At 40.3% G+C, this 26454-nt stretch overlaps 2 protein-coding genes across 3 annotated transcripts in view; one reads left to right on the forward strand and one right to left on the reverse strand.

Moving 5' to 3' along the window:
* Positions 1-1421: 1421 nt before the first annotated feature.
* Positions 1422-17013, forward strand: SDCBP (syndecan binding protein). Its single transcript, XM_002198310.7, has 9 exons — positions 1422-1561; positions 6008-6089; positions 9032-9110; positions 11583-11692; positions 12020-12178; positions 13227-13402; positions 14617-14788; positions 15347-15438; positions 16296-17013. The coding sequence occupies exons 2-9, from the start codon at positions 6039-6041 to the stop codon at positions 16348-16350; spliced, it is 894 nt and encodes a 297-aa protein (XP_002198346.1). The 5' UTR covers positions 1422-1561; positions 6008-6038; the 3' UTR covers positions 16351-17013.
* A 3875-nt stretch (positions 17014-20888) lies between these two features.
* NSMAF (neutral sphingomyelinase activation associated factor) overlaps positions 20889-26454 on the reverse strand; it is a 38619-nt gene continuing 33053 nt past the window's right edge. For both annotated transcript variants that reach the window (XM_030266235.4, XM_072924671.1), the window contains 7 exons: positions 26130-26197; positions 25762-25885; positions 24925-25008; positions 23722-23872; positions 23224-23326; positions 22187-22296; positions 20889-21248 (listed from right to left, as the gene is read on the reverse strand). In XM_030266235.4, coding sequence (XP_030122095.4) covers positions 21154-21248; positions 22187-22296; positions 23224-23326; positions 23722-23872; positions 24925-25008; positions 25762-25885; positions 26130-26197 — 735 coding nt within the window. In that variant the 3' untranslated portion in view covers positions 20889-21153. The remainder of the gene's footprint in view (positions 21249-22186; positions 22297-23223; positions 23327-23721; positions 23873-24924; positions 25009-25761; positions 25886-26129; positions 26198-26454) is intronic.

The following is a 26454-nucleotide window of genomic DNA, read 5'->3' on the forward strand; positions in this document are numbered from 1 at the left end:
CCAAAAAATGATGCTAGACAAGTTCATACTCTAAATAAGGCAAAGGCGGGTAATTATGGTAATTGATTTATGAAAACTTCTTTCCGAGCTTGTTCTGGGATTTCTCTGTTGCTGGTACACTTTACATCATGGTTTCTGCAGGGAAGCCTCTCCAGAGTAAAAGCTCTGCTTCTGATGCCTGCCCGTGGGAGAAGGCTCAGGCAGGTACTGGACCGTGGGACAGGTGATGTGGTCACTCTGGCTCTGATGTGTCACAGCTTGCCCATCCATGGCAGACATGCAAAACAAGGCAGACGCGAGGCTGTTATTGGAGTGTGCTTTATTACAGCAGAAAAAATTAAAAAAAATAGGAAAATGAGCAGAAAATCATACTTTTTCTCCATGAGGACGGCAGCTATCAATTAATAAAGGCACACAAATGAGTCTAAGGCCCTACAAAAACAAAGAAATCTCAGGGGGAGGTTCATCACTCTCTACAGTTCCATGATTGGAAGTTATGCTGAAGCAAAGGCCAATCTCTCCTGCTGTCCTTGCAGTGAGGGGACCAGAGCATTTGGCCTTAAACTGAAACAGGGAAGACTCAGACCACTTATATATATTTTTTTTTTTCACTGTACAAGTGAAATGGAATAGTTTTGAGAGGAATAGTAGATTTGTCTTTACAAACAAGCTGTGGGTCTGCTGGTAGATAAAACTAGCACTGAGAGATAAAAGAAACAATGGGAAGGATTCCACTGAATGATGAATGGAAAAGGATATTTGCTTTTACCAATAAGCTCTAGGTTTGCTGATAAATGAAATTAGACATTGAAAAATGAAAGAAACAATGGGGAAACCCCCTAAATTCTGTAAGAATGAAAAATTTAAAGGGAGAGTTATATATTAGAGGGAAATCTTCGGTATCAGGCGTATCGGGAAGTCTGTACCTCTCAAGTACCTTAGCCAATGGGGAAAGAGAGAAGGGAAATGCGGCTGGGAAAACAGGATAAAAGAGGAGGCTGCATCCTCCAAAAATTTGAGGGATCCCTGGGGAATGTCCCATGGCCTCTCCCTTTATTCGAATAAAGTAAAAGGACTCCTCTGTCTCCTTTTTGGACATAAGGCTCTGATGTTTGTGGATTCGTTTTCCTGACAAGTTGTTCAGGGGGGTGGTGGAGTCAGCATCCCTGGAGGTGGTTAAGAGGCGTCTGGATCTGGCGCTGGGTGATGTGGTCGAGCGGTTACAGCGGTAGTGCCAGGTAGACGGATGGTCTGGATGATGCTGAAGATCTCTTCCAACTTTGATGATTCCAAGATTCTTCGTGAAACAAGCGGCCGGAGGTGAGCGGGGTCCCCGCCACCCCGCTGGTTCCCCGCCGCCCCACAGCCGCGGGCAGCCGAACCCGGCCCCGGCCGCGGCCGCGACCCCTTCCCCGCCGCCGCCCGAGCATGCGCGGGGCCGGGCCAGTTCCGCCCCCGCCCCCGCTCCCTTCACAGCGGCGCTGCCGGGATCCAGGGGAGCCGCTCCCCTCTCCGTCCTGCGAGCCCCGGCGGACGGCAGCCAGCACCCCCTGGGCCGGAGGTAAGCGAGGGGCCGGGCGGGTCCGCTCCCCGCCGCCCTTTGTGCGCTCCTCGGGGCGGGCGGGGGCTGCGGGCCGGGCATGGCGGAGCGGGGAGGGGGCGCCGAGGCTGTGCCGCTGCGAGGGCGGTGCGGGTGCCGCTCCAGCCGCGGGGCCGCCGCTCCCCGCAGCCGGCCAGGGCAAGGCTTCAGCCGGGCTCGGGGCGCTGCCGGCCAGGGCAAGGCTTCAGCCGGGCTCGGGGCGCTGCCGGCCAGGGCAAGGCTTCAGCCGGGCTCGGGGCGCTGCCGGCCCGAGGGGCTCCTCCGCCCGCGGACGGGGAGAGCAGCGCCTGGATAAGGCCGCCCTGTGTGACCGTCTGTGCCCGGCCCTCGGGTTTGGGAGCGCCTTCTGGGCCCTCGCTGGGGCTCCGCGGCCGCTGCCCGCAGACTCGGGCATTTGCCTCAAGTTCTCTTTGACGGGCTGGAAGGTGCTGCAGCGGTGCAGTGACACGACGGGCCTTCTCAGGCAGGCCAGCCCTGCTTCAGGGCTGAAATGGAGGCAGCAGGTTTCGGAGCTGAGCGCATAATGAGGGCACTTGCTCCCAGGCTAATTAGATATGTATCAGAAGGCAAATACTGAGTTATTAATGGAGAACGTGTCTTACGAAACCGCTTCTCGGTTCGTGATGTCTCAGCCTGACTGACCTTCGGGAAGTGTTGTCCTCGATCTGCTTTAAAGATGAATTTCGGGGCTCACAAGCTTCTAATTTTTGGAAGTGGGAACCAGTGTTCCACTATAGGTGCCAACATTGTTACCTGCTGTACTTTTTCTACGGGCTACAGGAGGAAAACATTTGGGGGGGGGGGCGGGGTGCGGTTTTGTTTTGTTTTTTTTGCCCCCTCCCACAGTTTTGGCTGCTGCTACTTTCAAAGACAGCAGTCACTACAGGCTGGCCAGACTGGGGTTTGGCAGGGCCATCCTGTGTTGCTTTCATGCTTTCCGACCTGAAGAATGAGTCGGGAAGCCGTCTCCTCCCAGGAAGGCCACCGAAAGCAGTTCGGGATCACTCCCACCTTCGAGACTTCCTGCTGGCAGGCTCAGGGTGTCACGAGTGACGCCTTTCATGCTTCTCCGATCGGTGCCCCGGTACTTCCCTCTGGCAAACAGGATCTCCTTAGTGGGACGTGCTGGCGGGAGCGGCCAGACTTTCCAGCCAAGTGTACTGAAGAGGGGGGCGAGGTCTTTGCTGCCCGGCTTTGTGGGTCGCCAGCTGAGTTACAGCCCATGCCCCATGCCCATCCTTTTGCTTTCATTTCTACATCCCTAAACGCTTGGTCTCCTCACAGTATGTGCAAGTATGGAAATGACTGGGGAAAGTGATTCTGATGTTGGTGTAGATTTTTTAGAGAGAAGAGGAGGTTGTAATGACTCATGTTTTGTGGTATCGACTCCCTAATGCCTAAAGCTGTTACAGCACCAGCTGAAATTCATGTTTATACTGTGAATAACACTGGGCAGAAGTCGTGGACAAGTTCTTCCTGCAATTACTGGTGGTCCCTGATGGTGTCAATTTTTACTTAGAAATCTTTTTTAAACTAAATACAGTATCCTTGTGGCTCTCACATTATCTTAACATAGGATATTTGTGTTACCATATGCAAAGTAATGAGCTCACTGAATGCAGTTACAGTGGTGACTGCTACTCTGGCTAATTTATTTGGAAAACCAAAACCAGGAACTGGCAAGTTTATGATGGGGGAGCCAGCCCAGCAGAGCCTTGGAGACAAACACTTGGGTTTGTTAACCCTTGGCTGGGGAGGGGAGGCTGAGGGGGTTGTCAAGGGGCAGGATAAACTTCTGGAGTGTTCTCTAATGTAACCTGAACACTAGTATAAGTTTAGCTTTGCTAATGTTTTTCTACAGAAAGCACTGTGCTTCTCTTTATAAACTGGCGGAAGGTTGACTGACATTGTCTGTCTGTGACAAGTTACAGTTTGCAGAGACTGATCTGTGGAGGAGAAATAAAGCTGGCCAGGGTGTTCTATGGAAGTTGGTCACTGGGGCAGGGGACCTGGCACTCCCTGTGCTGTTCTCTGCAGCTCTGTGGATGCCAAGATCACCACCTGCAAAGTGCTGCCTTCGCATCCCTCGTTGCCCTGCCATGGGGTGACTCCTTTGGGAACACACTGTCCTTGGCCTGCCCTCTTTTGCTGCCTGCTGCCAAGGGTGTGCAGACTCTGAACATGTGCCAGTGCTGGGACCAGCACCTGAATCTACCAGGGCTGCTGTAGCACAGAAGGAGATACCGAGTCTGATGCTGTGTGTGCCTTGACTGGTGTGAGCAGCAGAATGGAGCATCCGGGAACCACTTACCTGACCAAGGGCTTTGGCTTATGTTTGCTATTAGCCATTTTGGATGAGCAAAAGCATTTCATAGTTTCAGGTCAATGCTGGATTAAAACAGAACTTCAAACTGACTTTAAATGCATGTGTTTAATTGATAGTTTCCAGGCTTTAACTATGCTTGGTAGACTTGCAACAATTAATCAAAAAAGTCAAGGCAATTAATTATTGTAATATAACAGACCATGTGTTTACAGTTTAGATCTCTGGCACATTTAGAGCATGCTTTTTTTAAGTTTTAATTGCAGTTTGACATGATACTGGAGCTATTGGGCACTGCTGAACAAACATAAAAGCTGTTAATGAATTTAGTGTAGTATGAAGAGATATCTATTGTGTTACTACAGTATCACATTATGCATCTGTGTGTGTGGTGTTCATTTAGAAATGGACTTTGTATCTGCACTTAAAGAAGCAATAGCTCAGGGATTTATGTGATGGTCACTTTCAGTCTCAAATTTTTGCTAAATTGCTACTTAATAAGAACCTCTTTTCTTTCAATGAGAAAATGAATCCCCAATCCAAAAACTTTAATAAAACATATGTATTAACGATGTTCTCAATACCTTCTGTGACTTGCAAAACTGTATCACATTTTATTGTCTTCTGGTTATGTCCCTCTCCATCCCTCTCACTAAAATGTTCCTATATACTGATGTGGAATGTTTTTTTGTGGGTTTCAAAAGTTCAGCTGATCTCAGTGAGAGTATGAGTTAAGGAGCTCTGGAAAAATGGGATTTCCTGAAGTCTCAGGTGACTGGTTCTAGGAGAGCTGGATGTTGGCATGGTGCCTTAGAATATCATGTGAAGTGGGGTTTTTTTTTGTGTTTTTTTTTTTTTTTTTGGTTTTGCTTAGGGTTTGGGGTTTTTTTCTCCTGTTTTTTTGGTTTTTTTTTTTTTTTAATTACTTCCTGATAAGTTGTCACAGGGGCTCTCTGAACATCACATGTCAGCCAGCCTGGAATCTCTGTGTTTTGAAACTCACCACTGACTGAATCACCCTAGTTTATACAGGTCTCTTGCCGCAGTTAATGTGTTGCAAATGGAGATGGGAAGCCAGGTGGCTTCTTGCTGGATGTCATTACTTAGTTCCAGCTGAAAACTGAGCACCACAAAATTGCTTGCTGATTCCCCCTGCCCTAGCAGGATGGGAGGAGAGAATCAGAAGAGTAAAGTGAGAAGTCATGGGTTGATATAATTAGATAGTTTAATGTGACAGAAAAGGAAGAAAAAAATTTAAATAGTTGGAATATATAAAATGAGTGATGCACATTGCCACTGTTCACCACATGCTGACCAATGCCCGTGCCTTTGGCCAGGTTTCCCCCCAGTTTATATACTGAGCATGATGACACATGGTATCCTTTTGGCCAGTTTGGGTCAGCTCTCCTGGCTGTGTCCCATCTCAGCTCTTTGTGCCTCTCCAGCGTTCTCACTGGCAGGGCATGAGAAACTGAAAAGCCCTTGAGTTAATTGTTGCTAAAAGTGTTTATACTAAAACAATTAGTGTGTTATTAATATTCTCATTCTAAATCCAAAACAAGGCATTAGGAAGAACATTAGCTCTATCCCAACCAAAAGCAGGTCAGTGGAATATTAGAAGTATTGAAAGTGTTTAAATATTTTAGACAACAGAGTGGAAGCTTCCACAGTTGAATGTAAAATACTGTCCCTGTTGGGACAAGAGTGATTAGGTTTTCCCTCTTAACCCTTATCCTAATTGCATCTTGGCCTCCTAAAGTCTTTCTTTGCTTCCTGTGAAGTGTTTTTTCTGTGTAAGTTTTCTCTTCATTGAGACCTAAACTTTGACAGTGCTAACTATGTTAAATAAAGCCTATTAGCCAAAGGCTGCTATTGATAACAGATTAAATGGGTAGTTTTAATGGAATTCATCTGTAGTGCCAGATATCTTTACTGCTGACTGGCAGGTCACAGAATACTTGTTTAACACTTAGTCTGGTTAATTGATTTAAAAGAAAAAAAAAAAATGAAGCGGTTAAACTCAGTGACTATCTGAAAGCTAATCCTGTTGTTTGTTTGCTTTTCCATTTGATTTTTTTTTCTAGTGTGCCCTCTGCCCAGTAGGACTTCATCAAAATGTCTCTCTATCCTTCCCTAGAAGATCTGAAGGTGGACAAAGTTATTCAGGTAGGGTGGACTTAAAAAAATATGAGTTTTGATGACAATAATGTATCTGATATTTAATCCAGGAAAGGGGAGACTTATTGTAGTTGAGAACTTGTTTTACCATCTCACTCTGAAAGGGAAAAGACAACCTGTTTACTTTGTAGCTTGAGCTAATATTATTAATGCTTATTTTACCACCTGGATATATTTATTTTGCTTTATGTATTCATCGTGTTCATTTGTCTTTAATAAGTTTGGGTTTTTTGAAGTATAGATACATGGTCTTAAGTAGACAAATATAGTCAGTCTTTTCACATACTTCAGCTCTGACTTGATGACTAAACTAATAATTCTGCTGCATCTCATTCTCAGTATCCAAATCTGTGGCAGAAAGATTTGTGGTCAATTGAGCACAAAAAAAAAAAAAAAAAAGGCACTGGCTGTGTTAATGCCATTTGGAATCAGATTTGTCCTCTGGCTATTTCATGGTAGTGACCAGTTCTCACAGTACATCCAAGATTATCACCTTTGTGATAATTTTATGTGTGAGAATATTGGTAGTTTTATTACGTGTGAGAATATTGGTAGTTTTATTAGATGTGGTGGGGACTAAAAGATGTCTGTGAAACAAAATAATGAAAACCACTTTAATGGATTAAAAAGTCTATGAGAAGTTTTATGTGGATGTATTTCACAAGGAGTTTCCTTATTTTCTTCAACATTTTACCTTTTCCTGAACTTAACCTGCATTCCTTCCTGGTTTAAACAACAGCAAGACGTTATAGTGTGTTTTAAGGTGGCTGATACTTCTGTCCTTGCTGTTTTCATTGGGAAGCAATCAAGCAAACTACAAGAACAGCTTCTTAACTCTTCTGTGATTTCCCAAAAAGCAGTACCCTGTCTCATCTGTGTTTATATGTGTGGGGTGGGGTTTTTGAAGCTGTGGGTGCTATGCTTCCTTTTATGTAGGTGCTATGGGATTTCTCCTTGTTGTGTCCGCCCACTCCATTCTTCTTATGTAACCACGGTCCTTTATCTACAGTCTGGTAGTGCTCAACTAAAAATTGAGTAGCCTGGAGCCAAGAATGTGCTCCTTTGGCCTTTTATTGACCAACTGCTAGAGTTTATATATTACAGTTGAAAATTGTCATAAATTTAATCAGTAAGCCATTCCATCTTCATTTATACTTTTCATAGAATCACTGAATAGTTTGGGTAAAAGTCTTCTGCAAAAAGCAGGGACATATTCAACTCCATCACTTTGCTTGGAGCCTTAAATGTCCCAGCCATAAATGTCTTCAAGGATCTAGCACCTCTCTGGGCAGCCTCTGTTCCAGTGCTTCACCACCCTCATTTTGAAAAACTTGTTTCTCATATCAGGTCTTAATCTAAATCTAACCCTCTCTTAGTTTAAAACCTTTATCCCTTGTCCCATTGCAACAGGCCCTGCTAAAAAGGTCTGTCACTGTCTTTCTTACAAGCCCCCTTTAGTATTGGAAGGCTGCTGTAAGATCTCCCCAGAGCCTTCTCTTCTCCAGGCCAAACAGCCCCAGCTCTGGCAGCCTTTTCTCATAGGAGAGGTGTTCCATCTTCTGAGTGCTTCTGTGATTATTTCTCTGGGACCTGCTCCAACAGGTTCATGTCTTTCTCATGCTGGGGATCCCAGAGCTGGACATAGCACTCCAGGTGGGGTCTCACAGGGGCCGAGGAGAGAGGCAGAAACACCTTTCTTGACCTGCTGGCATCAAAAGCTTAATTATTTCGTTTTCCTAAAGAATGCATTATAAAAATGGTGTCTCTTTAAATAAGTCTGAGAGCATTCTTAGGACAAGAGGGGGCCGAGTGCTGAAAGACATCTGTATCTGCAATGAGTGACTAAGATTCAAATGACTGCTGGCTAAAACAAACAGACTTGTTACATTAAATATTATTCTAACCTGCTCTTTTTGTCCGTCGTTTGAGTTGGAGCCTGTGCTTCTAAACACACGTGATATTGATAAATAATTACTCATTCTTGCTGTGGAACCTTTTTTTTTTAAAGACAACTTCCTGGAGTGAACAGGATTGAGAAGTTTTCTATTTTTAAGCGTTTCCTTGACATCATGAAGTAATTTGACTGTCATGTTGTGTTAGAAAATGTATGTGTCCTGTTCAGCATAATGTTTCAGTATGCATTGAGTACTCCCTCCCCCTGTGCTCCCCCCCACCCTTTGACATTCAACCTCAGCAAAGTTACTGGAATAGCTATTTCCCTCATGCTTTAGAGGCCTCTCTAAGGCTGTATTTTTCACTGGTCATGAGCACATAAGGCCAAAAAATAGAGCTGAAGTATTGAGGAGGAAGGAAACTGACTCACGAATATAAAAGAGAACTTAATAAAGGCAGTCAGCAATACAGAAATAAAGCTTAAAAGAATTCACTGTAGTGGCTGTAGGAAAATCATCTTGGAAGATGTGATTCTTTCAGAAGATAGACTAGTAGCACTTGATTGTGTGGAACTTGACACCTGAAAACAACTAGGGATCTCACTAACAATTTCTGTAAATGGTGTGAAGAAATAAAACTGCTGCTAGCTATCTGAAAAAAGTAATTGTGAAACACTCCGCTGAAGGTCGCATCTTAGAACTTATAAATAATCTTTTTTGGACAAAGGTAATGTTTCCTTTAAGGCTTTTTAACTTGATGATATAAATAGAACAGGTTGACAGGAAAGCCTTTCTGCATTGTCATTGTAGCTTTGTCTCTGAGGAAGATACAAGTTAATCTGCCAAAGTAGTTTTGATACTGTTACAGCTTGTTGTATTAAAGCTATTTATTTCGCATAAAAAGTTCAACTTCATTACTTCAAGATGAATAGTAATTATCATGTACAAGAAAAAAGAAAATACTGAGTCTCCTGCCTGCATAATTAAGATTTATTTTTTCTTATACAAGATAACATAAGTGAGTTTCTTTGTTTTTAGGCTCAGACTGCCTTTTCTTCAAATCCAGCTAATCCAGCAATCTTGTCTGAAGCTTCTGCTCCAATTCCTTGTGATGGAGGTAAGCTCATGTACTGCATAGTATCCTATGGATAATGTTGTGGAGAACAGTTATGAAATCCTAAAGTTATTTAGTAACACTACAGTCAAAAATAGCTATAAATATGTTACCCTATTTACAAAGGGTAACAGATGTTATCCTGTTTACATTTCCATTTTGGAAATGCTAACACCCTCCTTGCTAAGGTGCTATAGGAGTCAAAAAACAGAGTTTGCTTATAAAAGGAAGTTGTGGCAAGCAGTCACCCTTCTCATTTTGCAACCTTTTCCAAGTAAGCCTAGCATAACAAGATTTGATGTTGGTACCTTTGGGCTCTGTTAGCTTTTACCTCAGACACTTACTTACTTTATCACATATGTATTTGTAAGCTTTAGAGGACAATGTGAGTCAGGGTCTTTCCTCTACACGTGAATTTGTTTTGGATACAGCCAAATCTCTGTCAACAACTGCCCAGGAAGCTGGCACTTAATCTTGTTGTGCAATCACTGTACTTTCTCCTTCTTTTCTCCCATGGACGTACATCCACAAAGGTGCACAGGTATGTTTGAGTTTAGAGTTTTGCTTTAGTAAATTACTCCTAAAAGGAGATCTAAAAGGCATAAAGCCTCATAACCAGCAAAACCAGCAGCAGTGCTGGAACACTGGTGATCAGCAGTGCTGGTCAGGAATGCTGGTTGATCAGATTTTAAAGGTTGGTAGATGGAACTTTGTCTCCAGTTCTCCTCTGGGTGCTTCTGTGTCTAAGATGACTGTAAGGCAGATGTTTGCATAGCTCGCCAGAGTTGCCTCTGGTAGATGCTATCTGGATTAGGTACTTATCTGACCTAACCTCACCAGACCAGATTTGAGTTTGCTTCATCAGTCTTGGTAGCGTTTTTACTGCTGTCCATAGTTTGAATTCTCCTGCATGTATTTGGCAAGCAGGAACCAAAACATAATTTTGACATCAGTTTGTGTGTGAATTTGTGGCTGAAGAGTGATTAATCATTGAATATATCCCAAACGAAAGAAGGCCATCACCCATAGGATGTGCCACACCCACTGGAAATGCTTTTGTCCTGACAAAAACAGGAGACTATTCAACATCAAGAGTTTTGTGTTTTGCTATGTGTTCCATTATTTGGAGCACTTTCTGTTTTAAATGCGAATTTAATTCAGCCAGCAAAGATGCATCTGGTGTAGTAAAGAACAAAACAGAAGAATTGGGTAGCTGCAGAAATCTTGTGTATAATTCTAGGGGCTTGGAAAAGCAAGCAAAAATAGAAAATTTATTCATCAAAAGCTTTTTAGACAATATTGATGAAGCTACAAGCTTCTGGATTAGTCCAGAAATATGATCAGACTGTTCTCATTCAAAGCAGCATATTAAAGAGCAAAAAAAAAATCTCTTGTTTATACTGGCATTCACCTTGCATTGACCTTTGCTTCTTCCCAGAAAAGGGAAGATTCTGTTGCTGGTAAGACATGGATTCTTATAATAGCTGGATTCTTAAAATAGCTGTTTTTATGCATTTATACCCATAAATGAGCACTAGAAACCTAAGCCTCGTGTACTGGGGAGTCTGGTTTCTTCTGAAGCCCTTCTTTCCGCTGCCTCTCTCTCCAAGCACCTTTTTCTGCCCTCACTTGTTTAGGGAGAATGTCAGGGGGACTCTTAAGAGTGCTCAAAACTGGCACTTGTTAGATGGCACCAGTTAATGATCTGTGGAATGTCAAGAGCAATATCAGGTTTATTTCCAGAGTTGTTCAGCTCAAGGTCTGACAAGTCTGTCAGTTCCGCTTAATTTCCTCCCACTCCTTGTGCCTCCCTCTGCTCGGGTATAGAGGGATGTTTTAAAGGCTGTATATGTTTTGTCTTTTTGAGAGGCATGTATAAAGCCCCTTCAGTTTGAAGCTGTGACAAAATGACAGCTACTTTCTCATGAAGACTCACAGCAGACTGTAGTGTGAACCTTAGAATCAGGAGGCTTCTGCAGAAACCTTCCCATGCCTCGTAATTGGAATATCCTTGGCATGAATGCTTCTTGCTGTTTTGAACTTGGTAGAAGGTCTATGTGTGTGTTCTTCAGCACACCTGGTTTGGGGGTGGGGAAGAGAGCAGTACTCCACTAATTGCCCAGAAGTGCTAGAGTTTAAGGGCGTGTCCTTATGCAATGCAGCGCAATGTTGGTTTTGGAACATGTCACCACCACCATGTGTCTATTGTTTGTATTGTAAAGGGTGAACAGAGTAACTGAAACTGGAAGTTCTCCTGTAAGTTCTTTATCTCAGAAGTGCTGCTTGTCTGGTTACTCTTCTGAACCAGGCCAGAATAACAATTCTGATTCAAGTGCGTCTTCTGCCATAATTTTCCAATTCAATAATTAAAAAAGCACAAGATTTATTGAAGTAATCATGCATGTGAAAGCAATTAACTGCTCCTTCTTTTAAACCAGCTGTTGTATTGATTTTTGTTTGGTTTTTCTCCTGTAGGCTTGTACCCCAGATTGTATCCAGAACTTTCTCAGTATATGGGCCTGAGCCTCAATGAGGAAGAGGTGCAGAGAAACTTAGCAGTGGCAGCAGCTGCTGAGCCACAGGGTGTAGGTACCAGTTAAGCATATTCTAGAGAACAAAAGTGTTAAGACTAAATGTGTATCTAGCATTCTAGAGAGCAGATTATTATTTGCCTTAAGTACCATACTTGATTGAGAGGCAAATTATTTAAGTTGCAGTGCCTATTTTAGTCTGTTCTGAAACTGAGCAGTCTATTTCCAGTGTTGGGTGGGGGTGGGGGAGACTCGGTGGTGTGGCTTATTTTGTGGTTTTTTGTTTTGTTTTGTTTTTTTTAAATATCACTTCATACAAACTGACATATAGCTTTTCTTAAAAGTTGAAACTAAGTTGTCTGGCTGTTTTGTTTTAATCAGCAACTGGTAACACGACCTTCTACTAATTACATGGTAGCTCCAGTGACTGGAAATGATATTGGAATTCGCAGAGCAGAAATTAAGCAAGGCATCCGTGAAGCAATTCTGTGTAAAGATCAAGATGGCAGAATTGGACTTCGCCTTAAGTCTGTTGATAATGTAAGTGTTGTTTTTGCCTAAAGAGATTTTACTGTTGGACTGTATTAGTAGTAAAGTTAGGATGTGGTCACAAAATAGTCTTCTGTATAATGGTTTCTTATCTGTTACCAGAATTTTAAAGTCCTTCATTAGCCTTGTAACTAGATTTCCAGCTCTCTGGACTAGGATCTGAATTTACAGCCGCTGTTTAATGCCATGTGTTTTAAAAGACCTGAAAAATACATACAATATTTTTTGTTTCACTTTAGAGTGTGAACTGGTCTTTGCATAGTTGCTGTGATACTTTTTATCAGTTCAGAATGCTTGTCTTTACCTTTGTGGAAATACTGGGCAGTACTTAATGTTCAGCAGTGTGTAATAACTGCTGAACATGCTTCTAAACTGTATCTCCTTTTATAAGTATCTCCTTTAGTTTAGAAGTTTAGAAGTATTTCTTTTTTTTGTAAAAGGTGCTTAAACCATTTAAGCCATTTAATCTGAATGTTTTAAAAAATTGTACTGAAGGTAGCATATAGGGTTAAAATACTTTTCTGTAGTTCTTCTAATGCAGAAAATGGGATTTTCTTAGAGTAGCATGGTGTGATGGTGGTTTTTTTTTGTAATACCCCTCTCTCCCAAAGGTATTATTTATAATTTGCTTTGATAGGCTTTAATTTGTTTTCAGGGGTAGTTTCACTAGAAATAATTCTGTAACACCTGTTAAAACAGACAAGTATTTACCCCTTTGCTTAAGAGTTTAATGTTATGCTCATATTTTTTTAAAATTTTTAATATTTAGAAATCTAGATAGATTTTCTTGCTTTCAAACTTTGTTCTAGGATTAAGTATCTGTCAGAGTTTTAAATACATCCAGAAACAGACTGAAATTTCAAAAGTGCCCCTTAAGACGAGATAATTAGGCAAGTCCTTCTGTCTTGTCTGTTTGGCTGATATTGTGTAGGATGGGAAACTTCAGGGCTGTGTGTTCTGTGACTGGTCTTCAACTTTAAGCTAGAACTCACCCTTCTTTTCCCTTCCCTTCCCCCCCCCCCCCCCCCTTCTTTTATAGGGCATATTTGTCCAGTTAGTTCAGGCAAACTCTCCAGCATCCCTTGCTGGTCTGCGGTTTGGGGACCAAGTTCTGCAGATCAATGGTGAAAACTGTGCAGGATGGAGTTCTGATAAAGCACATAAAGTTCTGAAACAGGCTTCTGCAGAAAGGATTTCAATGATCATTCGGGACAGGTAAAGCCAGCTGCAGATACGGATTTGCCGTTATCCATCACCGAGTATCCAATTCTGAGATGTTTGGGTCTCCCCTTGCTTGAGCAGGTTTAACAAAATCTGCTTGTCCATTTACTTCAGTTGTAAAGATCTTCAGAAATGTTCCCTTTTGAGGGGAGCAATCAAAATGGTTCCTAACTTGTAAACTTCCTGGGTATGATGAGGTGTAACATTTTTCCAAGATAAACTAGTGAGTGAGAGATGGCACAAGTTAAATTTAAACTCTGAATTGAAGAGTTCTGTGCTTTTTTTCAGATGGAGTCTTTTTCATTTAGTATAAGTGAAAGTCAACAATAAAAGATAGTAAAAAAATGTTTGCTGTATTAATACATTTGCATTTTATGTTGCATTTTCTTGTGGACTCCTTTGCTTACATAGGAATTAATGCCAGTTTTACTGAAAGCATGCTTGATGACCCAATATGTTTTTTAAATAATGGTCTTGTAGCTAACTACATATAGCAACAACAGGTCAGATTCAACATAAGGCCTGTAGGCTGCAAGAAGACAGATGATACTTCATGTGACTAAGTATATGCCTCAAAGTTTTTTCCATGGTCTTTCCTGCTTAAAACCAAGCCTGACTCAGTGGAGGGCAGCTGCTTTGATCAGCGCAGTTACTTCAAACACTGAATTAAAATACTGTGGCAGTAGATTCCCTGCTCTGTCTAGCACTTTTATGCCCAAAACGGCACCCCCTGCCTATATCTACTGCCTTTTAAGACACAATTTAAAGGTTTTTTGTCCCCAAAGCAGTTGACATGATGTTGGAGAAGCCTTGTACTCTCAGAATCCTGTGGTCTACCTACAGCTGTTAAAACTGCCTGTGCTTTTTTATTGACCTTGTAATGTTTGTAGAGAACTTTATTTTTAATGGATGTTTGTTTTGTTGTGGTGTGGTGGGTGGGTGTTTTATGGGATTTTTGTATTATTATTAATCCATGGTGAAATATCTGTAGAACAGGGAAAACATAAAATATACAAGGTTTATAAACAAGTATACTTTAATACAACAACATTAACAAAATGAAGATAAACCCAACAACTTTTTGTTATAGAAAATATATGAGTCCCTTAGAGTACAATTACTTTTTATAAGCTCAAGTTGCTAAAATAGAATGTGGTTTTTTCTGTGGTTTAGTAGACTGAAGATTTTAATTTTAAATGTCTTTTTAGACCTTTTGAACGAATTATTACCATGCATAAGGACAGCACAGGACATGTTGGTTTCATATTCAAGAATGGAAAAATAACCTCAATAGTGAAAGACAGCTCTGCTGCAAGAAATGGCCTTCTGACGGAGCACAACATCTGTGAAATTAATGGCCAGAATGTAATTGGGTTGAAGGTAAAATAACTACTATGTGGGGGGTGTGGATAGCTGTGAGCTTTTTATGTTTGTATAGTGTGTTTTGGAGAGAGGAAAAAGGTTGTAATATATTGTTTGGCGTTCATAAAATAAAAACTTCAGTCATTATGTAACTTGACTGGAGAGACACAGATGTTTTGGGCCTCTATGCAGTTTTGTGTTGGTTGTCAGGGCAGCTCATTCTCATCCTCTCTGCCTCTACCTGGCAAGGCTGGCCCTCTGTTTTTGTCTATAGTCCAACCTTACTGGCAAAACAAAGGGAAAACTTCCTCCTTCCAACGTGCATCAAATTTTAGTCGGAATCGCGTATGGCATCTGTGTCCCTTTTGTAGTTAGTTCATGCAAGATACTCATAACCAAACATCTGTGAAGTGATGTTGCCGTTTCAGTGATTTGTCCTGAAGGTTGAGTGCTCCAAACAAGGAATTGGGGGTGGTCTCAAAGCCACTTGAAATATGTCTAGAAAATGTTACTGAACTGCTGCTTTCTTAGTCAGCTTGAGTTGTGTTGCTCATATGACTTCTTGTTTACTAACAGGACTCGCAGGTTGCAGACATCTTGGCAACAGCTGGAAACGTAGTGACCATCACTGTCATGCCTTCCAGTATTTATGACTATATAATAAAGAGGTAAGTAATACAAAGCAGCCACGGTGGTAATTATAATCCACAGTGACTAGAAAGTGTACTTATGATAAGACCTAATTACAAACTTTACTTGAAGACTGGGGGAGGGGTGAGGGTGCCTGAAAATTTGTTTAATCTGATGTTTTGGTTAAATTACTGTGTGTTGGTACCGTTTTTAACCTGTTCTATCTTTGTGATGATCCTTTGTCTTTTCCTCTCTGGTAAAAACCTTTTCTAAACTTCTTTTGACTAAGCCTGAATTTCTGAGAACTGGATACTACAACTATTCATTACCTTGTAACTAAAATGTTGTTTGCAGTGCAAGTAATTCCTGTGGCATAAAATTGATTCTTGCATGATAGTTTGGAGTTTTTTCTTAATCCTTTGGCAACAATGGCTTTCTACAGCTAAATCTGTCCTGCAAAAATATTTTTTAAGTTACTAGACATTAATAATACTTCAGGTGTAATTGAGGCTTTTTTTTCCTGGTGGCTTTCTTTGGGTAAAGGAAAAGGATACCCCCTTGGCTTGGTATCCTCTTTCTACAAAGCAGTTTTCAGTCCAACAGCCACCTTTCCCTCTGCTCCTTGTGCTTGTACTCTGCTTGCACACATGTCCATACCCTGAAAGATACCAACAACGCAGCTCAGGTGCTAATAGAAGTGTTGAGTATTGTGGGCTTCTCTTCAATCTTGGGGTGCAGTTTGGTGCAGCTGTCTGTAGCAACTTGTCAAAAGTGGTGAAGGTCTAGCTTCTGGTTTGTATTGAAGGACTGGCCATGACAAAGCTACTGTGAGCAGAAGCTTGAGTGGTCTCCTGTAGTTGTCTTACAAGCCTGAATGCCTTTTCCTTTTCCTTAGGATGGCAACTAGCATCATGAAGAGCCTGATGGATCACTCTATTCCTGAAGTCTAAACTTGCACCATGGATGTGTGTGTACATAATGATAATTCCACTAAACTTGGGCTGTTATACTCAGTGATCTCTTTCTTCTGCACATGAGCCTTTCTGGAGGCTAAGAGAAGATATGCTGCATCAAGCATTTGCATCAAATAATGGCTGGGAATGTCACTGTTCAACATATCTCGTGTATTCACACACTGTAAAACTTGCAGCCTTACATGCTTGACAATGTGAAATTCCAATTGTGTTATTACTTCTTTTTGTAGGTCTTTTATTTAGCTTACTACTACTATAAGCCATTGCAACTAAAGGAACCAGGTATCACTTGCAAAGCTACATGTTGTTACCCAGAACAATGCTGTGCTTTGTATGTCGAAGAAAAATGAGTATTTTTACTGCTTTTTGTTTGCAAGAGTAGATTTGAAATAGCATATTAGAAATAAGGCTAGTATTAGTTAATTTTTTGTTCTAGTAAATACTGTTTACATAAAAATGCCACCTAGCTGAATATAGCTCAAGGCATCAGTCAGTAAGTAAGCGTTAATCAAAGTAGTGTACAGATACGCAAATCTTTTTATTACTTGTTATATGAATTGTAACTAATTTGCTTCTCTCTCGCCTTAACCATGTTCTTTTAAGGATTTAGACATAACCAAATAAATGACCAAAACTTTACATCCTGTTTGTGTACCTACTTAAGCTGAGCTAAAACAGGCTTATTTTATCAAGGTCAGTTTCAGCCAACAACTGCAATAGGAAATGCTGTGTAAAATATTTTAACAAGCTTACTTCTTTTAATGTTGAAATGTTTTAGAAGGGGTAGCTCTGAGCTACTTTAAATAAGATGTGTTGAATGGAAAAAAATCCTTTATTGTGAGGATGGTGAGGCACTGGAACAGGCTGCCCAGAGAAGCTGTGGATGCCCCATCCCTCAAAATGTTTAAGGCCAGACAGGATGGGACTCCAGCAACCTGGTCAAGTGGAAGGTGTCCCTGCCCATTGCTGGGAATTGGGAACTAGGTGATCTTTAAATCCCTTCCAACCCAAGCCCTCTTATGATTCTAACTCTCTTTACACCTTAAGCTTAACATATAGAATAGCAGACAGCTGTTCTACAAGATGTACTAACTACAGAGTCAGAGTTGCAATTTCAGTGTAAAATGGTCTACAGCTTGCTGGGTGTGGTGAGTCTGGCTGGGTTAATGAAGTAGGAGTTGAAGTTAATTTTCTTGTAGGAGTGGGTGTGAGGCTCTGTTGGAAGCCTGTGACCAAAGCAGGGCTGATAACACAGCAGGGTGTTTGCTGAGTTGTATGTGCACAGTGTCAAGGCCTCTCCTGCTTCTCACACTGTCCGCTGTCCCCAGCACAGCTGGGACCACTGACCCAAAGTGGCCAAAGGAAAATCCAACACCATTTGACATTATGCTCAGCAATGATTAGGGGGAACCTTTCTAAGACAGATGTTGGTCTGGGCATCAGTCTCCTGGGGGAATAGGGGAATGATTACCTTTGCATCACTTTTTTTTCTTCCCCACTTCCTATTTTCCCTTTGCTTAGTTCTCCCATCTATTGCAATCCATAAATTTTCATAGCTTTTGCCCTTTTGCGTCTCTTGCCCTTTTTCTCTGGGGAAGGGTGAGTGAGAAGCTTAGAAGGGCCTCAGGTGATCATTGGGATCAGCCCACCACAACAGGTCAGGGGCATGTTCAACTAAGACTTGAGGTTTAGTGATTGCTTTTTTACTATTTTCCCCCCTCTGCTCTGTTCCAGGTTTTAGCTATGAAATCTAGGATTACATTACAGGCTGAACTTCAGTTCTCCTCTTACTTAGCAGCAGCATGAAGTTCAAAGCAAAGAACTTGAGTTCAGTAGAGGTATTATTTTGTAAAGATATATTTGGGAAATCCATTTAGCTATTCCTTCAGAACTTACTTGGATCAAGAACTGGTCTGGGGGTGGTGGCATCTTAATTATTTTTTTGCTTGTCCATTTAAAGGACATATGCAAAAGATTTTAAGAGATCACACCAAAAAGAAAAGCAAACACTTCAGAGCTTGGCAGTCTGCAATAAACAGAGTCTCATCTGCCACTTCCTCATTAACATGTGTAGGTTAATTGTAACTTTTCCTGGGTTGGGAGACCAGCTTTTCCAGGGAGGACTGAAGTTCAGCAGTGAAGAAGTGTCTTGGTATGTAGCTTGCTGTTTCTCAAATGAATTTCTCTTTTATGCTAACCTAGAGAAAACCATTACAGAATTTCAGGCTGGAGAAGTGATCAAATTCATCCTGCAAGCCAATTTAATGGGACTGTTTGGTTACTAAATGATGTGTTTGGAACCACTGTGGCAACCCTACACTGGCACTAATTGGTGGCTTTATGTAGCTTTGGTATAATTCAGCCCCATGGGTCTAGCCCTGTGCCTGCAGTCATCTCTAAGGGCTTTGCTGAGCTCCTTTGCTTAGCTGTGAAATCCCTGGAGCTCAGACACTGATCTCTGCTTCTAACCAGTTTTTACTTAGGATCAGATGAGTCAGCAAGGGCTGATTATAGGTCTAATTGGGCTTTAAAACTCTTTGTTTACAGCTTAACAAGTGACATTTGGTTATTTAAGTCTTATGACTCCCTACTAAACAAATCATGCTAAAGCTGAAACTGAAAAAAAAAAAGAGTAAACCAAGACAACAATATGTTGAGGGAATGTAAGATGAGAATACTTTTTTTTTGTTATCAGCCAGATTGCTGGAACTACTGGGGCAATCCTTTGGAAAAAACAGTGGTAGAATGTCAGTATATCTGCTGTCAGCTATAGCAGATAGCAACCAGAAGTAAAATAATCAAAAAGCTCCTGTTTTAAGGCAAAAATGAGCTAGCATTGAAGAGTAACTTATGATTAAATACATATACATAAATTCTCAGAAACTGCAAGGAAGAATCCAGTCAACAGGGTTAACTTGACTGTTTTTTTCCCCTTTAAAAGCTATGGTTGCTTTAGACAATGAAGCAGGGTAAGGGCTGTTTTGTGAGCATGCTTTACAGCAGAAGGTAACCTCAGCTGCACTCAAGAGCTATGCATACCATGCATCCATATGTAACCAAAAGGGTATTCTCTGAGGGAGTTTGACGCTGAAGCTTGTGCCTCTTCAGTTCCGAGTTATTTTCATCTGCTTTAGCTCAGCAGGAGGCCCCCTAGTGACAAAGGACAATCCAGAATTCACCTAAGCCATTTCCAGGCAAGTGTAGAAAAATCACATTGTATCATCTTTTCCTACATACAGATATGTTTGGGAAATAAATAAATTTAAAGGTGAAGAAACAGGGCAGACACTAAATACTCTCCTGCAAGATTAAGAGTGGTACAGCAGGTGTGCATGGTATGGCTTAGTCTTTTGCCATGTGTGGCTTCACACACACTCGTTGATTACATAAAAATCCAGTTATCTTCTAAGTCAGGAGAGTAATGCAGCTGAAATAAATACCACTTTGGTTTAATAGCCTTACCTTACTGAAAAATAAGTTCACACTCCATCATAATAGAAGACTGAGGGAATGAGAGAACAGCCTAACCATAATCTGATTGTTTTACAAGAGCAAGAAACAGCTGTGCCTTGGAATAGGCATTGGGTGTCAAACCCAAGGCAGAATATCTGACTGAACAGTTTAGTAGAACACTTGCCCTGGACACAGTGCCAAGGCACCTCAATACCAGCAGCAGGGAAGACCAGCAGAGAAATAAATATATCTTCAGCCATAGTCAGCATTACAAATGTAAATGCTTATTGTGGTAAATAAACAATTTAAAAACTTCATTTAAACTATTTCAATATTTCAAAGTCTTTCACTTCAGAACAGCTTCTCCCAGGAAAAGATACCCTGAAGTCTTACAGAGAAAGTAATCCTTGTCCAACTCTACTTTGTTCCTGCGTTAAGACAGCTGGGGGGTTGGATAAACCCAGGAACTGTAGCTCTGTTTAAATGCCATACTGAAATTCCATCCCAAAGGTAATTTGAGTTAAAGAAGGTTGGGAACACTAAAAAAAACATGAAAATGTAGAAGATTACTAAGGGAAAAGGATAGTAATATAAGTGAAAAAAAGGAGTTACAGTCTTTTATGCTCCAACTTCAGGCACAGGATTAGGGAAATATTTATCCCAACACATGTATGTGTAGCTGGTCTGTTAGGAGATTAATTTTATGCTTGTCTTCTTTTCAGACCAGTACATTACTGCTGGTTTTGAGTAGGAAAAAGCAAGAGAGAATTTGTTCTTATTGTGCTCTATGCCTTTGCACAATAGCCACAGCTAAGGACTGTCTAGGAGCCCAGACTGGGGACTGCTCAGAACAGAAGCTGCTGCAGTGTTCAAAGCAGTATTTACAATCACATGCATCTCTACTAAGAATTGTTGACTGCACATGACATGACAGCATTAAGCTCCACACACCCTAAAAGGCTTAAATTAAGAATGCAAATGCATCTTCTTTCAAAGCAGGTCAAACAGCAAGCTATGATACATTCCATGTAAATCAAAAAATGACTGCAAGTTAAGAGCTCTTTAATTACAGAAAAATAAGTCTTTAATTTCATATCAGATACCATTTTACACAAGCAATTTCAGTACGATAGTCCATGAAAAACAACTGCATACTCTATGGAAGTTAAGAGCTCTCAGTGAAGTCAACATAACATAGAAAGTTGTGGTTGAACAAAGCTTCCTGTCTGGTTGAACTTCAGCAGCCATCATTGCACACAGTTAAGTTCCTTTAAAAGGTTTGGTTTAAAATTAAGAGTTCATTTAAATGACTGGAGGGAAAGGCACTTAGTATTGCAGTTTCCAGAACATGATTTGTTTGTCTTCCCCTCCTGTAATAACACTGTTGCACTGTTCATTCATCCACATGGACATTACAGCACCTGGGAAACAAAATCACAAACAAGTAAATCCAAATTCAAGTGTGGTACTAAAGATGACAGTACAGGTATTTCTTTGAGAGAGTTTAACATAGTCTGAGCATTGAATTACACTGACACCATATATGCTAGGAGGAATTTCAGTAGTGTTCTAGGTAGCTGCTCTTTTTCATAGTAAGGATCTCATGCTCCGTTGTCTCAGCTAACTTTTGGTACTAGAAGGACAACATCATTGCACTGTAGAATCCAGATGGTAACTAAGGAAAGCATTCATGGAGAATGGGCTTTTTCACTCTGCCATTTGGAATTTTCATGTTAAACTGTATTCACATCTTGTAGCATATGCCTCAGAAGCCCACTTCTGAGAAGTCCCCAACTACAGAATGACCTCTCCATACGTCAAGTTCCAACATAAAACTTACAGTAGGGAAGTTTGAAACAACTGTTGTTAATTAAATAGCCTTAAAAACTTGATTTAGTAAAACTTAGGTAGTTTTTCCCCACACATCCTGGTTACTGATGTACTGAAACTATACAGATACATTTAATCAGCCTTTAAATCCCCATCCAAAACAAGTTTACTAGAGTACTTAATGTTGTTAGACTCAGTCTGGACAGACTGTGACAAAGGATACAGTACAGTCTATACTATAGCTGAGGGCCAAGAGGTAGAAAAATGTTGACTTTCTCAGTGTTGTGTGAATTAGAAAAATTGAAAGTAATTTCCCTTTGGCCAGTCTTGTACAAAGCAATCTTCCTCCATTCTTACTTGATTTCCTAGGAGGCTCACATGGACCTACTTTTAATTCTTGTGTTTCAGGTAAAGCTGACATCAGGAACAGCCAGCTGGCTGAGCACATGACTCAAACTTTTCAGTACTAAAAGAGCTGGAAAATAGCAATCTCACATTCAGTTTGAGAATGGGAATAGTTCAGGCATACCTGTATGGCCTTTGATTCTTTCAGTAACTTTTCCTCCAAGAAGGTCCCAAACCAGTAATTCACCAGATTGAGATCCTGATAAGATTGTATTTCCATCCCATTTGAAGCACCTGCAAGTAAATCTGAAATTAATTCATGTCAAGCTTTTGCATGATGACAGCCAAACATTTCCAAACTAGGTCAAAAAAGAACTGGAAATAGAGATATGAAATCAAAGGAAACAACCTTTCAACACATAATAATCTTTCTGGAAAGATTATTCCCAAATTATTTTAAAGAGTGACTGCCCTAGACCCAGCCAGGCCTTCCCCTGGCAGACTTCTGAGAAACATAATCCCATAACAGAAGAGGACCCAGTCAGCTATGCATGTATGTGATTTCCCACTGCTCTCATCAGCCACCACTTTCACTTCTGTCACTTCCTATTCCTGAAACCATCACTTAAAATGCAAAGATGACTTTCAGGTAAGTAACTAGTGAAAATATGTATGTGAACATGCATATGTAGTTATGTATACTCACAAAAAAAATTAAGTGTATTCCATGTATAGCTGCTATATTTTTATTCCAATAACTGGGTAAGCATTCCATCTGTTTATTTGATAAACCATAAATAACTGTATATTTTTCAGTTGGTGGAAAAAGGTGATTGGTCTTTGACTTTTAAAAGCCAATCTTTTTTTAGACTATCAAAATAAAAAGAAAATATTAAAACAAACCAAACAAATCAATATTAATGACAGAGATGATTCAAATAAGAAAACTCAACCTGTTAGACATTTCAGGAGCTCAGCTGCTGGAAGAGCTGGTTAGCTACAGCTGTCATCATGTTTAAGGGACATGAAAGTTGTTGAAAAGTTATTTACTTGGAGAGCTGCTTGATTTTGCCCCAGTTTGGAAAGCTTGATCATAATGCACACAACATGCTAGAATGTCAGTCTTTGCACACTAAAAAGTGATGCAATAAAACCAAGTTCCCAGTATTACTGCCCTTCCCACTCTACCCAGCTCCATAACATGCATGGGCTCAGGATTACCTCTGTGGCTCTTCAGTGGTCACAGAAGATACGAGCATTCCAGTTTGTACATCTATTACTTTAAAACAACAGTCCTCCCCTGTGCTCAGTAGATGTCTGCTGTCTGTACAAAAGAAGGAAGCAAACAAAAGAAACAACAGCAAAAAAAAAACCAACAAACCTTTTCAGACATTCAGTTCTAGTTGCCAAAGCACTCTGCGATCAGCATGTTGGATGTGACATTACCTGACCTGTCTATAAATAATTTACTGGAAATTAATTCTCTAAGCAAGCAAAGATAAACAAAATTTGTTTAGAGTCTAGATCACTGGTCTACAGCCTAGCATGGCCTTGTGTACAATTAAATTCTTTATGGAGGAGATGTGTGACAATCCAAAACATCTCACCATCCCCCTTAAAGCAGTAATTCCAATAAGAAAGATATATTATATGATATTAAGAATAAGATTCCCTTTGAAACTCCCAACAGTGCATATCAAAAACTGAAATCCAACATACCAGGACTAAAAGCAGCATGAAATACAGTCCCAGAATGATGTGGCAACTGGTGCAACACTGTTGCTGTAGTAACATCCCAAACACTAATGGTACCCTCTTTGGTTCCAGATGCCAGGATGGTATTTGCAGCATTAAGGTCCATTGTATTTACCTAGGAAGTTAAACATCCCGTGACTTCTCCTCTTCTTTCATGTAAGCCTTCTTGGGACAGGTTTTAAACATACACAAAACAAGCCCATTATCCCTAAGAGGATATTTTATTTATGAAAAGCTTTGAATTTAATTCTCAACATCCTTAATTAGGTATAAATATGAAAAATCCAAATGATAAGAAGAAAAAATAGGTCGCTTTGAAGATATTTTAAAAAGCTTTTGCTTTGCAGAATCAGAAATTGTGACATTTCAGATTGCTTTGCAGAATCAGAAATTGTGACATTTCAGATTGCTTTTAGTACCAATACTCTCCATCTAACTGATAGACTCTACCCTTAAGGGTAAAATTTTTAACTTTTAAAACACTTCCTACCCATCAGCTGTTTTCAGTTCTCTTGGGTACAGTTCTTATATGTTATCAGAACCATTTCAGTATTTGCCAATGTTGTGACCTATTAAAAAACTAACTCTTAGGAAGGTTTTGAACACAGTCATTCTCAATATCTTCACAGACTGATGTTAGAGGCTGTAAACAAAAGGATGCAGTTACACATTTATGATTCATTGCACACAATGTGTTTGTATATTTACAGTGAAACTCGTGAAGATATTTACCATGATAGCATGGTAAACCACTCAGGTTTTCTTTTTCATTTGCTTGCCTTACATTAAGAGGAAGCTGTAACAATCAAAAAACTTGAAAAAAATACTAATCTGTTTTCAAAACCAAAGAAGCAAACAAAACCCACCCCACTCCTTCCTACCCCCCATACGAATTCTGTGCATACAAGCTGAGCAACACAAATTACAAAAGCACTCTTTTTACAGTGGTGCTTCAGTCCCAAGAAATGGACCTTTCAACCCAGGAAGCCCAGAACACTGGTGCAGAACCATCAGATGGTGAAAACCCCAAAACAAAACAAAAAGGCCCTACACACATTTCATAAAATACATCCCTGAGCCCCTAACCCAATCCTTGTGCTTTACCAGATCATGACTTAAATCATCAATTAATTTTCTTATTCTCAGATACTGTATCAACATACTTACACTAACATCATGTTCTAACTGTGCAAGCAGTTCAAAGTGGTGTTTTTTATTGCTCAAGGTCTCCCCAGGAACACAGTGCCACACCTATAACACAGATAGTTATGTTTGTTCAAGAAAGCAGTAATATAACCTGAGTTATATTCCCTGAGTGCTGAACTCTCACATTACAAGGAAGGCTGCTTGTGTTCACTGTGGGCCTTGCCTACATGGCAGAGTACAAGAATGGCACCTGGACTCCTTTACCTAAGCAGAATCACATGGTGAACACAACTCTGCTGACTCCAGATAGCCTACAGAGCCTACCTAAGAATGGGTATATCACTGCACTAAATGTGTACTTACCAAAAAAATCATACACAGCAGGCTTTGAGAAAGCTTTTCCTGTCTCTAGCTTCCAAATTATCTTTCCATCTAACTGTAGGCATGCTCTTTAGATTAGCAAGTTTCTGCTCCTCTTAGCTGAAGAATGTAAAACTACAAAATTATTAACCATTTTAGAAATCTATTCCACCCAAGAAACAGAATCAAAGTCACAACATTCCAGTTTCTCCAACAACTACACTTTGTCTTCAGAATTCTCATTTTTTACAGTAAGTTATAATGAATGAAATTTCCTGAAAAATAACACTTTAGCATTGAAACAATTAGATTTAGCTTTTTTTTTTTTTGAGCTAAATTTAAATGACGAACAAATTCAGGAAATAAACTTACTGTGATACTAGCTAGGTTATTACTCTAGTACAACAGGTACATTCATCTCAAAGCATTTGGCTGGCTGAATATTACAAAGTGCTGGCTATAAATAGTCATGCAACTGTAACAATCCCATCTACAGACCTTCACAGTGGAATCCCAAGATGCAGAAAATAAACGCCCATCACGCCAACAGATCTTGCTGACTGCATCATCATGGCCCAACAGGACATCTTGCTGTCTTCCAAATGCAATTGAATAAAAATATCTAACAGAGAAAGGTTATAAAATCATTACATCTTATAAAACTTAAGGGGTTATCTTCTAAATAAAGTAACCTTGTTTCTGTAGTTTCTAACAGAAATCTAGTGGGAAAAAATAGAAATACAGACACTGTGTTTTCAAAATGTGATTATTTTCTGTATCATTATCCTTTCTATATCATTATCATTGCATAAGCAACCAAGGCACTCCATGCAATTCAATAAAGTCAATAGGAAGTAAATACACACATATGATTGTCCCATGAAGAACTTATGACAGTAGTATCTCCTGGTAAGATCAGACAAGATGACAAAGCCTGTAATAAAAAAAAAAAAGTAATACTCAATTTATTACCCCAAATCCAATTCAAGTACATTAACATACTTTTGGAGAACAAGAAGCATTCTAATCTTCTATAAATATAATATGCAGATGTTATATGAACACTGATCAAAAAAAACCTTAGAGACTGGACACTGAACATCAAGAATACCTAATCTCTATTAAATAAAGGTAGCAGAAACATTCAGAAACACATGCAGAACTGATAAATCTTTCCAAATAAACTGATAT

The sequence above is a fragment of the Taeniopygia guttata genome, chromosome 2 (assembly GCF_048771995.1).
Source record: "Taeniopygia guttata chromosome 2, bTaeGut7.mat, whole genome shotgun sequence".
NCBI classification, from domain to species: Eukaryota; Metazoa; Chordata; class Aves; order Passeriformes; family Estrildidae; genus Taeniopygia; species Taeniopygia guttata.

What these genes read in the sequence shown, in the direction of transcription:
- SDCBP (XM_002198310.7), top strand. Translation starts at nt 6,039, where the DNA reads ATGTCTCTCTATCCTTCCCTAGAAGATCTGAAGGTGGACAAAGTTATT. An exon ending in TCAATGATCATTCGGGACAG is followed by an intron (nt 13,403 to 14,616) that starts GTAAAGCCAGCT and finishes ATGTCTTTTTAG; the next exon opens with ACCTTTTGAACGAATTATTA. An exon ending in TATGACTATATAATAAAGAG is followed by an intron (nt 15,439 to 16,295) that starts GTAAGTAATACA and finishes CCTTTTCCTTAG; the next exon opens with GATGGCAACTAGCATCATGA.